This window comes from Puma concolor, chromosome C2 (assembly GCF_028749965.1).
Source record: "Puma concolor isolate L17-30 chromosome C2, mPumCon1.1.hap2, whole genome shotgun sequence".
NCBI classification, from domain to species: Eukaryota; Metazoa; Chordata; class Mammalia; order Carnivora; family Felidae; genus Puma; species Puma concolor.
Genome location: NC_141675.1, coordinates 94,436,113 through 94,448,719, shown reverse-complemented (window position 1 = coordinate 94,448,719; position 12,607 = coordinate 94,436,113). Strand labels below are relative to the sequence as shown.

The 12,607-nt window shown below is 45.4% G+C and overlaps 1 protein-coding gene across 1 annotated transcript in view; it reads left to right on the top strand.

Moving 5' to 3' along the window:
- ARHGAP31 (Rho GTPase activating protein 31) overlaps positions 1-12,607 on the top strand; it is a 115,654-nt gene that overhangs the window by 93,268 nt on the left and 9,779 nt on the right. The window contains exons 9-11 of the mRNA XM_025913872.2: positions 4,920-4,982; positions 7,025-7,600; positions 10,640-10,920. Of these exons, the coding sequence (XP_025769657.1) occupies positions 4,920-4,982; positions 7,025-7,600; positions 10,640-10,920 (920 nt within the window). The remainder of the gene's footprint in view (positions 1-4,919; positions 4,983-7,024; positions 7,601-10,639; positions 10,921-12,607) is intronic.

The window sequence follows — 12,607 nt, the reverse complement described above, 5'->3', positions numbered from 1 at the left end:
CATTCATTAATTGAAATGTACTATAAGGAAGATCTGTCCCTTCTCCCCTCTGACTCATGCCAGGGTTATAAATTTTAAATGACAGTGTTGCCTTGTGGGAATTATATCTGAATAATGAATAGGAATTGATATAGGAAAGAACTGAGGGAATCAGGGGTGCCTGGGTGGCTCAGTAGGTTAGGCATCCAAGCATCCAATTGTTGATCTCGACTTAGGTCATGATCTCACAGTTTGTGAGTTTGAGCCCTATGTAGGATCTGCACTGATGGCTCCGATTCTGCTGGGATTCTGTCTCTCCATTTCTCTGCCCCTCCCCCCACTCGTGTTTCCCCCCCCCCCACTAAATAAATAAATAACTAAATAAACTTAAAAAAATAAAGAAATGAGGGAATCACTGTGCAATGGGGAATGTAACCAATCCAGCTGAATACTGTGTCAGAAAGGGAAGTCCAAAGAAATCTGCCACAATGACCTTTAGTGTGATAGATTGAAAGTCTGATTTTTTTTAAAAAATGAGGGAAGTAGTTATGAAAACAAATTGTAAAAACTAAATGTACAAATGTAATGAGCAAACCTCGATTGGATCCTTTGAAAAAAAGGACTACATAAGATAATTTGGGGGACAGATAAATTATTAGGTGATGTTAAGGAATTGTAAATTTTCATATTAATGGTTTCAGATTAATGGTTCTTAGGAGGCATATGCTAAAGTTAAAGTATTTAAAGATGAAATGTCAAAATACTGAAACTCATTTTCATATGATTCAGCGAAATGTAAGTGACTAGGTAGATACAGACATAGAAATACATGGCAATATAGAGAAAGCAAATATATGGCAAATGTCAACCTGGGTGGTAGGTTTAGAGATCTCCAAATTTTGTGAATGTTTGAAGTTTTTAATAATAAAGATTTGGGGGGGAGGAATTAATGCTTATAGGAAAAATGAGAAGAAATACTTTTAAGGACTTTCCTTGAGCCCAGTGATAACTGTATGCCAAGCACAGATGTTAGAAATCTTCACATTTGCCTCCTGGAGTAACAAGGGATGTCACAGGGGATAGACAGCAGTTAGAATGATTTAGGCTGGAAACAATTGCACATCCAACTCAATTGGCCAACTCAATGAGGGAACTCCTGGGTTCTGTAATTGGACACCCAGACGTAGGGAACGCTTCAGAGTGGTTTAGTGGCTCTGTCTCCACTCCCTTATGTTTTCCTCAGCTGTGCCCTCCCAAGTAGGTCAGCTTCATCCCCAGACTGGCTTCTTTGCTGCAACAAAGTGGCTATAGTACTTGTAGGCTTTACCTTTGACTGTCACTATGTCCAGAAGGAGAAAAGACATCACTTCTGGTGGCTTGCTCCTAAAAGCAGGGACCCTTCTTTTCCAGCAATCCCCCATCATAACACCCCAACCCCATCTCAGTTGCCTTCACCTGAGTCATATGGATCAATCCCTATGGCCAAGGGAGTGCCCTCTGCTGATCGGCTTAGCCATGGCTTCCTAAACCAATCACTGGCATGAGGAATGGGATTACAGTCAGATGCACCCAAAAAGTACAAGAGCTCTGTGAGAAGGAGGAAGGGAAATTGGTTCTGGGTAGGCACCTACAACATTCACTATATGGGGAAACATGTCTTTCTCCAAATGGAAAGATATCTCAGGTGAAGAGGGCAGATTGCCACAGGTATCGTGGATCAGATACAAATCAGAAATTAAGATTCTCTAAGGAGAATTTGAGGGGAGTTTTGGCAAGAAACTCCTGATCTAATAATAAAGAGATTTGCTTAAGCACATCAAAGAGAGAATTTCAGTTACAGAATCAATGATGTAATGAAAGAAGTTTACCAAGGAGCAAAAGGTCAAAAACAATAGAGCAAAACAAATGAGCAAAAGTGAAATGAATGATTTGCCTTGACCTTGACTTGGGAAGATTTCTACCCTGTGGTTTTCAAAAGGAAGGAACTCGAGGTGCTGGATCAAAGGTTGGTCAACGCTCGGAATGCACAGGGTGTCCCTGGCCAGGGGGTCTAAGCCTGGCTGTCCTCAGAGGTTCACACCCATGGCAGCTTTGCCTCAAGAGATCTGTTGGGAAACCAGAGTACTGGTCATTTTTAGAAAGTCCCTCGGGTGATTTTGAAATGCAACCAGGCTTGAAAGCTACTGGTCTAAGACCACATGAACAAACAAATCAGGGATAGATCACTAGAATGGCTGAATTTTGATGGGATGCAGAGGTGAAATTAAAGAGCCAACAGTGCCAATACAAGTGGCTCTCTGACTTTGACTATTGCCTCAGTGACCACTGGAACCCTCACAACTAAAGACTGGGGGTGGGGGCAGCTTATGGTCATATCCACCAGAGTGGTCTCTGTTAAGTGACTCATAGACTCACTATTTGTTGAAATATGCATGTGAAAAAAGTCCATCAGTGGATTAATATGCTTAAATTATTTTTAAAATTTCTTTTAAAAATGTTTATTTATTTTTGAGACAGAGAGAGATAGAGAGAGACAGAAAGTGCATGACTGGGGAGGCGTGGGGCAGAGAGAGAGGGAGACAGAGAATCCCAAGTAGACTCTGCACTGTCAGCACAGAGCCCAACACAGGGCTTGAATTCAGAAATCGTGAGATCATGACCTGAGCCGAAATCAAGAGTCAGATGCTCAGCCGACTGAGCCACCCACATATTTAAATATGATTTTAAAAAGATTTTAAAAAATATTTTATAAATTCCATCAACTAAGGGACTTTTAAAAATTGATTCACCATGTACAGCATTGGGGATTTTTTTGGAGGGGGGTAGATGAAGGGATGTTAACCTATATTTAGAAAGTTGAACAGAAATAAGAAATGAAGGATAAGAAAAAATGGGGTATTGACGAAATGAAGATGCATCACACTGGGGTCTCCCAGTCACTTATGTACTGGAATTTGTGTTATCCAACAGGGAGAGTCCAAGGAACTCTCCAAAGTGAATGCCTTTGAGCAGGGAAATCCCAAAGCCATAGGGATCATCTAAAAGAGGAGACTCGAGGACCCCAAAGCTGCCAGAAAACTGGCAGATGTACCTCCATGAGGCCCAGACAAGGTCCGAGACAGAAAAATATAATCTAAATATATTAGATATATCTAGATACCTAGATATCTATATTAGATAATCTAGATATATCTAATATCCATATTATAATCTAAATATAGACACAGGCCAAGGAGTCCTGAGTGCTTAGTTACTATCCAGAAATGGAGCCAAGGAATCCTTGAGGACTGTTCCCAAAATCAGCTGCTGTGGCCACCAAGGCCACAAGGAGCTGCATCATCAGAAAGAGAGTCCAACATGAAAAAGTGAACACTGGTGGCTATGCAGAGACAACTGTTGTCCATCCTCCATGACACTTAGTGTCATCTGGTCACTGGCTCTAAAGGCTATCGCATGGAAGCGAGAAGAAGTCCAGAAATGCAACCTCTGGAAAACAAAGGCAAAAGCTTTTCTCAAAGGAAGGGACACTGGCCAGGCAGTCTTACGGTAGTAAGTCAGTTTGTAAACTTGTGAAAATAGCAGATCTTGAAAGGACAAGAGACCTAGCCCTACTAGTAGAAGTAAGGAGGTTGAAGGCAGTCTTGCTGTTTCCAAGGGTTTGAGTGAAGATGGCTCTGTCCTCTCTCTCCGGGCCCCAGGCAGAGAGAAGCCCCGAGCAGGGAGGCCAAGGGGCTAATTCAGAGCCTCTCAGAGGCAGCAGGGTTTGGGGCAAGGAGGAAAATGGATGAACTTTAAAAGAGGGCTGAAACAGCTCAGTCTGAGTTGGGGCCAACACTGAGTGCTTCTTCCAGACCATCTCCCGAGTCTTTCCTACTGCTGAGCCCTGGTTTATCCTGAAGAACAACAGCAACAAGGGTTATTGTTTGTCGAGCATTGACTGTGTTCTGGGTTAGTACAACCTGATTATTTAAATGCACGGCTCATGCATTTCTCATGACAACTCTATTTTTCCTCATTTAACATGTGAGCAAACTGAAGTTTAGAGAAAAGGTCAGCCACATATCTGAGTTCACATGGCCCAAAGTGGCAGAGTTGGGATTCAAAGCCAGATCTGTCTGAACCCAGAGTTACCTTACAGCCACAAGTCCTGGGGCTCCCACTCAGCTCCCAGAATGCCCTCTTTCCCCTCCTACAAAGCCTGCTGGGAGGAGCTATCTTTCAGCCAATTCAGCTCCCTGAGGTGACATTTTGAAGGGCCTAATCCTGTCCCTGGAATAAGTGTTTACTTCTTTAAGCTACACTCTTCCCCAAATCTGCCTAGGTGGCTTACAAAGATGCACAGAGGACACCAGGCACATAGTAAGTGCTCAGAAAAGGTTGGTTTGGTCTGGGTCTGCTCCAGGGTGAGGTCGGTGGGTGAGATCATTTGGAGAAGCAACCAGTCTGCAGAGGGCAGGAGCAGACCTGCATTGGGGAGAAACAGGACTTCAGTCCCTTGGGCCCTCTCACTTGCTGTACCCAATTCCTGGGTGCTATCAGGTGTGGCTGCAGCCAAGAATCCTGCTCTCCCACCTGCTAGATAGAAGGGGTGGCCAGGAGCCCCATGGATTCTATGCCATGGATGAATCTTGGTATAATAAAATTGGGTTCAAGGCTCCTCATTTGCTAACAGCTATTTGACAAAATTGTAATTTACCTGTGCTTGTAAAATGTTAATAAAATGTTGATCTATGAATGCCCTGTTTTTATAAGCTCAGTCCAATCATGAAAGTAGGAGCATCTAGGGTGGAATGAGGAATGTTTTCTAAAGGGGAGAATTATAAGTACTTGGAAAAACTTTCCTGAAGAAAGTTCTCTCGTGTATGTACAGCCTGACCTATTGTTCTGAATGTTTCCCCTCAATATGCATTCATCAGGGATATTTTTTCTTTTGTCTTTAGTGGAAAAGGCTACTATCCGACCAGCTAAAAGCATGGATTCATTGTGCTCAGTGCCTGTGGAAGGTGAGATCTCACAACTACCTTTGGAACTGGGGATTACTACTGGGAGACAGGAGCTCCCACACCAGACTTGCCTTCATGAGCTACCTGCCTGCTCATCTCATCGCAATCATGCACATCCCCTAGTCCCAAATCTGCCCTGAACCCTGAACCCAAGGGGTTCACACAGCCGCTGCATTAATCCCTGCCATTACACTACAGGTCTTGGCCTAAAGGGCCATCCTGTTCCTCCAGCCTTCCTCTAACCATAGCTGGAGATGGCAGCCATTTTACACTCAAATCTCAACCAGGTAGAAGGGCAACTCCTGAGAATCAAGACAGACGAGTCTTCCCCCTTGGGCATAAAGAAGAGCCGAACACTGGTTTTTACCTCATGGTTTAGTTCCTATGTACTTATGTGTCTTGAATTTATGTGCTCCCATAGGCTGTCAGGTCATGATTTTGAGTTGGTAGATTCATTCATTCACTTATCAGTAAACAGTGATGGGCACCAGCCTGGCACGTAGCTGGTCATCCTTTGGTGGAGTAGATGTGTGGAGGGTTGCATGCAAGGTGACACCCCACCAAAGTGGCATCTCACCACATTGGTCTTAAGGGGCTGACCTCCCTGCACCTATCGCTCCTGTTTTGTTTTTTTTTCTTAAGCAGCCAACAACCCCTGCTACAAGTTGTGAGGCACAGGGCTTCCCCCGTTTATCCCATGACTTTCCAATTCCTTTAATACAAAACATTTTGCTCTTTGATAAATGAAACAATGCAGAAAGTCTTTAGAACAACCTTTTAAAAATAACTGTAAATGTGTAAAATAGTGAACTTTTTTTTTATGTTTATTTTTGAGAGAGATAGAGGACAAGCAGGGGAAGAGCAGAGAGAGAGAAAGAGGGGAGACACAGAATCTGAAGCAGTCTCCAGGCTCTGAGCTGTCAGCACAGAGCCCAGAGTGGGGCTTGAACCCACAAACTGGGAGATTATGACCTGAGCCAAAGTCAGATGCTTAACTGACTGAGCCACCCAGGCACCCCGACAGTGAACTCTTTTTAAGCTGACGCGATCCTTTTAGCATTGTCTCACCTTTCTAGTCATCCGTTTGCTTTGGTTTGGAAAACTTTTGAGGTAGTTCTTGCCCTGCGCCACAGAATTTAATATTTCAAAATGTAGGTCCTCATTTGGGTGAGCATTGGGCAGGTATCTGCCCCTCTGAGTCTCGCTTTCCTCATGTGTTAAAGGAGGTCATTACACTTCCCCTACAAAACATTCAAACCTCACGTTACATAAGATGTCCAGCACAGCCCTTAGCCTGCTGGGAATCATTTTCCCGATCCCAGACAACTCACTTGTTATTTTGCGGTTTATTTCCCATACAGATTTTTCTCTTCTTTACTTTCACTTTTAAGTCGGTTGGGAACTTGCTCCTCACAACTGGGCTTTCTAACTTTTCATTAATTTACATTTCTAGTTTCTCATCCCCTGAATCAGCAGGAGGAAGCCTGGGAAAAGGGAGAAAGGTCTAGCTGAGAACAACAGCATTTGTCTCCTTGCTGGGAAATCAAACCCCTGTTTGGGTCCATCTGCCAGAGGAGGCTTAAAACAATACGTTTTCGAGTTTTAAAATAAAACAAAATTCTGTTGGTTTGCCCTTTTTGTCTTCTCCTTCCTTTTGAGAAAACATCATTCTGCCATCTCCCATCTGTCTTTTTTCTTTTTCAAGATCTACATTTACTGCTTGGTGGATGACTGTTCTGTTTAGCAACCTTAGCAGTGGCCGTCTTGGAGAAACTGTTCTACCTGCAAAGTTTAAAACAGATGCATCTGATGACAGCAAATGTCCTGTCAGGGCATCGTGCCAACATTCTGTGCACATGAGAGGAAGCTTACTCTCTTGTCAACCAAATGTATCCACCTGTCTTTATTAGGAGGGCTAGGCCCTTACTAGAACACGATGCCTTTCCAATATTCAGGTGTTGTATACCTTCCCTTACTGGAAGGCTGTGTAGTCGTATGTCTGCCCCAGCTGCTGACCATGTGTCTGTTTGCTTTTTCACCAGGGAAAGAAACCAAAGGAAATTTTAATCGAACAGTCACCACTGGTGGATTTTTCATTCCAGCGGCAAAATTGCATTCGACCAGCCCTGGCAGCTCCTGTGACCTCAGCAAGCAGGAGGGAGAGTGGGGCCAGGAGGGGATGCCGGCAGGGGCAGAGGGGGGCTTTGACGTGAGCAGTGACCGAAGCCAACTCGAGAGTGCTCAGGCCCGGCCCCCACCTGAGCAGCTGAAGGTGTTCCGGCCCATCGAGGATCCTGAGAGCGAGCAAACAGCCCCGAAGATGCTGGGTATGTTCTACACATCAAACGACAACCCTAGCAAATCTGTCTTCACCAGCAGTCTCTTCCAGATGGAGCCCTCACCCCGTCACCAGCGCAAGGCCCTGAACATCTCTGAGCCCTTCGCCGTGTCCGTGCCGCTCCGTGTGTCGGCTGTCATCAGCACTAACAGCACCCCGTGCAGAACACCCCCAAAAGAGCTCCAGTCACTTTCCAGCCTGGAAGAGTTTTCTTTCCAGGGCTCAGAGAGTGGAGGTTGGCCTGAAGACGACAAGCCACTGGGCGCTGAGACTTCTACAGGTAAAGCAGGGGAGAAAGGGTTTCTTTTCATTGCAAGAGGTAAAAAGCTAGTCTTAATCTTGCTTGAACAGAATTTGCAAGACGATATGGTGAAGTGGTTAAGACCATGGGCTGTGGAGCCAGATTGCCCAAGTGCAAGTCCAGTCTCAGCCATTTCACTGTATGGTCTTTAGCAGCTCAGCTGTATGCCTCAACTTCTTGATCTGTAAAAAGGGAATGATGTTCATAATCCTATCTTCTTCATACATTTGCTATGAATATTAAGTTAGTTAATACATGTAAGGCTGTCAGAACAGTGTCTAATACATAGTAAATACTCAGTAAATAATGCCTATTATTTTATTCACTCACATAGTGAGAAGGTAGGGGGAGAAGCTCAAAGAATGGAATTCTAGCTCAAAAGCTAGAATTAGGGATTCAATTCTTCTCATCCCTCATTTCTACCTCATATCTGCAGAGAACATGGCTAGCAATCCTAGCGATGAGAAAGAACATCTTGCTCCCAATTTCCATATGTCAAATGTGGGGAAGACTCTGATTGGTCCTGCTTGGGTCACATGCTCAACCGTGGACCAGTTATGGTTGCCAAGCAATTAGGGTCCTATAATTGGCTAAGGGTGAGTCTCTGAACCACGTTTGGAGTTAGGAAGGGGTTCTATGATGAACAGCCAACTGTGAGCCACATAAAATGGAAGTAGGGAGAACCTCAAAGGAGAGGATGACTGACAGACAAACCAACCAATGCTCCTTGTGGATTAAGAATGTTTTTATTATTGAGGTGCCTGGATAGCTCAGTAGGTTGATTGTCCAACTCTTGATTTCAGCTCGGGTTATGATCCCAGGGTCATGGGATTGAGCCCCACATCAGGCTCTGAGTTGGCAGCACAGAACCTGCTTGGGATTCTCTTTCTCCCCCTCTCTCTGCCTCTTCCCCACTTGCTCTCTCTCTCTCTCTCTCTCTCAAAATAAATAAATAAACATCTTTAAAAAGAATATTTTCATTACTAATATTAGCTAACCTTTTTTGAACAACTGTTATGGTATCAGGCACTGTCCTAAGTGTTCTACATGCATTATCTTCATTCTCCTCACAACAACTCTGTGAGGTAGAGGTAGTTACTATTATCCCCACTTGCTTAGAGAGGAATCAGTTAACTTGCCAAATGAGCTATAGCATGGAAACGGAAAAACCAGGATTTTAATCCAGGTTTTAAAACACTCCACCATGCTCCTTCACATGTTTATAATGGACTGTGGAGTTACAAAAATTGTTAAAACATGTTCCCTTGACCCAGCAGGCTCACGAACTAGGGAGAGAAATTAAACTGTACCGAAATGCCGCACAGGTCAGCTTGTAGAAGTAGCAGGAGACCCTCCTTGGGCTTTTTGAATGAGGGAGGGCTTAGGTCCCTGAAACGTAATGAAAGATGTGTTCAGGAAGGATTTCAAGGGCATCAGGAAGAGGCAGTCCACTCAGGAGAATTCCAGGAAGGCTTCCCAGAAGAGGTGACATTTGGGCTGGGCCTTCTAACCTAACCTAAATGGTTAGGCTTTCTCCACCCAGAAAAGATGGGGAGGATATTCTGGGCTGAGAGGCAGCTGAATATTGTGGGAAGTGTGTAGGTTTTGGACTTCAACTGGGCCAATTCGCATCCTATCTTCAGCACTTTTTGGCAGTGTGACAGTGGACAGTGGTTGATATCTCTGAGCCAGGGGTGATTGGTATCTCAAGGGCTGGGGTGAAGTCTCAATGGAAGAATGTTCATAAAATGCTTATTCACAGTCTGGCTCACAGAAGATCTTCAGTAAATTCGTCCTTTTCTCCTCCCATTCCCTTCAGGACATGGGGCACGAGATGAGCGGAAGCTCAGGTGCATCAAGTGATGCCTTGTTTGGGGAATGCTCCGGGTGGTGGGTTGGTGTGGATGGAGCAGGGTGAGGGTTAGAAGAGGAAGTGAAGCCTTTGAAGAGAAAGTGTTTCCAAAGGCTTTTGTGTGATTGGTTACTGTCCTGGGTATTTAGTCTTTATCCTGCACTGTGAAAACAGCCTTATACAATGAGATAGGACCTTCTTCATGCAAGTAGCAGAGGTCAAACTTGGGGTCTGCCTCCCTCTCCACTCCCTCTGGTCTGTTTAAGACCAGGGCTTAGGGGCGCCTGGGTGGCTCAGTCGGTTAAGCGTCCGACTTCGGCTCAGGTCGTGATCTCGCAGTCCGTGGGTTCGAGCCCTGCGTCGGGCTCTGTGCTGACTGCTCAGAGCCTGGAGTCTGTTTCGGATTCTGTGTCTCCCTCTCTCTCTGACCCTCCCCCATTCATGCTCTGTCTCTCTGTGTCTCAAAGATAAATAAACGTTAAAAAAAAAAAATTAAAAAAAAAAAAAAAAGACCAGAGCTTAACCATTTCATTTTAGATATATCCAGATTGATGTGCGGAAAACCCCTGGGAAGGGTCACACAGGAAGCTGTCAATCATAATCATAATACATCTTTGTAGCTTTGTGTAAATAATAGATTTCTATGCCCCGGGCAACTGCTTGACTTGTCAGGATCCGAATTTATTTATCTGTGAAGTGAAAGCTTAGATTAGAACAGGGTTTCTCAACCTTGGCATTGTTGACATTGTGGGCTGGGCAATTCTTTGTTGGGGGTGGGGCTGTTTCATGCTTTGTAGGATACTTAGTATCCTTGGCTTCTACTCACGAGATGCCAGTAGCCACCTCCTCCCCACCTACTTGTGGCAACCAGAACTGTCCACAGACACTGCCAAATGTCTCCTGGGGAGGGGAAGAGCAAATGGTTCCTAGTCACGAGCCCCTGGACTAGATGATCTTCAAGGCCCCTCCCATCTCTGACAGTCTGTGACTTTGGGAACTGAAGGCAGGACATGGCTAGAAGGAAAGGGTAAAGAATGTGAGGGGCAGCAGGCTGGGAGAATTTTCTCCATACTTGGGAAGGAGGACTAGCCCAGGACGGTGACTGTGCTGGGAACAGCCTCTTTTCAAATGAAGTCTTCAACAGGTAACTCTCATCCTCATTGCAGCTTCTGTACCTAAGAAGGCGGCTCTCGAGGATGCCAAGCCAGGACCGGAAGCAGTGAGGACAGAGGAATGCAGCAAAGGCCTCTCCCTGGAGCCAGGCTCCCAACTGGAGGAAAAGAAGGCTCCAGAAATCTCCCTGGGTTCTCAACATCCAAGTGAATTAGAGAAGAGGCTAGATCCAGAGAAGGTGGTGGAGGAGGGTCGTGAGGCTGACCAGGGGAAGCCCAGCACTCTGCAGGAGAGCCCCCGGGCCAGAGCCGAAGCCGTGTTTCTCCACGAGATGGTAAGGTGGACTCACTGCCTGATCCGGCCAGTAAGAGTCCTCTTTATCCCAAGGGTTCTCGGACTAGCTGAAAGCAGTTTGTTTTTATTTTTTTAGAACCAGTTTCTGCCAAAGGGACTTTAGGAGACAGTCTTCTAATCAGGTCTGGGAGTCTTTTTCAGTGGACTTTTCAGAAGGCCTGTGATGATGGGAAGGAACCATCCAGCTCAGATTCCCTAGGACAGGCTCAACTCTAAATATTTCTGATCTGAGGTCACCGTAAACCAGTGACACGTCCTTGGAATATAATGACATTCGATCCCAGAAGCGGCACAAAATCAGTCCCAAATATGATGACCATTATGGGGTCCAGCTTTCCTTCCAGACATCCTGGATGGACGGTTGCCTGTGCACGTTTGTAAAGTCTTCTGAAAGAGTTCCAGGATTCGCTCCTTTCCCCCATGGCTTCTGGAGAAGTTAGAACATGATGCCAGGGCTTATTACACCTCATGTACTTTTTAGAAGTGAAATTTTTCCAAGGTTTTATGGGATGTCCTTTTATAAAATGAAGGTGTGAGGAGGTTTTCCAGGGCATCCAGGGAGGAGTCCTGCACTGAGGAGGCAGCTCTGTGACCTGGACGTGTATGTCAAAGGAGAAAGGAAGTTCTTTGCCTTTTAACTTGTTTCCGGGGATTTGGTTTCCAGGACATGCACAAAAGGACGATGTGCTGGGAGTTAGGGCAGTGCAGGAGTGCTATAGTGGCCTCAAGAGGGCTGAGAAAAGGTTCCTGATGGATGTGTTTGCCACTGTAGAAGGAGAAGGATATGGACATTCTTACAGGGATTGAATTCTGGGAATAGCACTGCTTTCAGAAGCAGATAAAATTAGTTCTGGAAGGGGAACCAGGCTGGATTCAGGGGAACAGGTAAAGGCATCAGTCCATTCCTCAGTTCAAAAATGTATTTAAGGGGCGCCTGGGTGGCTTAATCGGTTAAGTGTCCAACTTCAGCTCAGGTCATGATCTCTCGGCTTAGCTCGTGAGTTCGAGACCCACATCGTGCTCTCCACTGTCAGCGCAGACCCTTTTGGATCCTCAGTCTCCCTCTCTCTCTGCCCCTCCCCCACTAGCTTGTGTGTGTTCGCTCCCCTCTCTCTCCCTCTCTCTCTCAAAAATAAACATTAAAGAAAAACAATAATAGGGGTGCCTGGGTGGCTCAGTCGGTTAAGCCGACTGCTCAGGTCATGACCTCAAGGTTGTGAGTTTGAGCCCCGTGTCTGGCTCTTGGTTAACAGCATGGAGCCTGGAGCCTGCTTCAGATTCTGTGTCTCCCTCTCTCTCTGCCCCTCTGCTCACACTCTGTCTCTCTCTCTCAAAAATAAACAAACGTGAAAACAAATTTTAAACAAACCAATAAATAAATAAAGTGTATGTAAACACCTACTTTGGGCCAGGCACTCCTCTGAGCATGGAGATGACTGCAGTGTGCAAGACAGTCGCAGTCCCTGCCTTCTTCGAGCTGACAGCTTAGTGGGTGAAAGGTCATTAAACGCATGCTTTCTAGGATGATGTGGAATTACAGCATGCTGTGAGAGTGTATAACAGGAGGACCTAACCTAGTCAGAGGGAGGAGGGGAGTCACAATGGTCAGGGAAGACTTCTCTGAAAAATAGACATTTAGACTGAGAACTTAGCTAGACTAAAGGGGC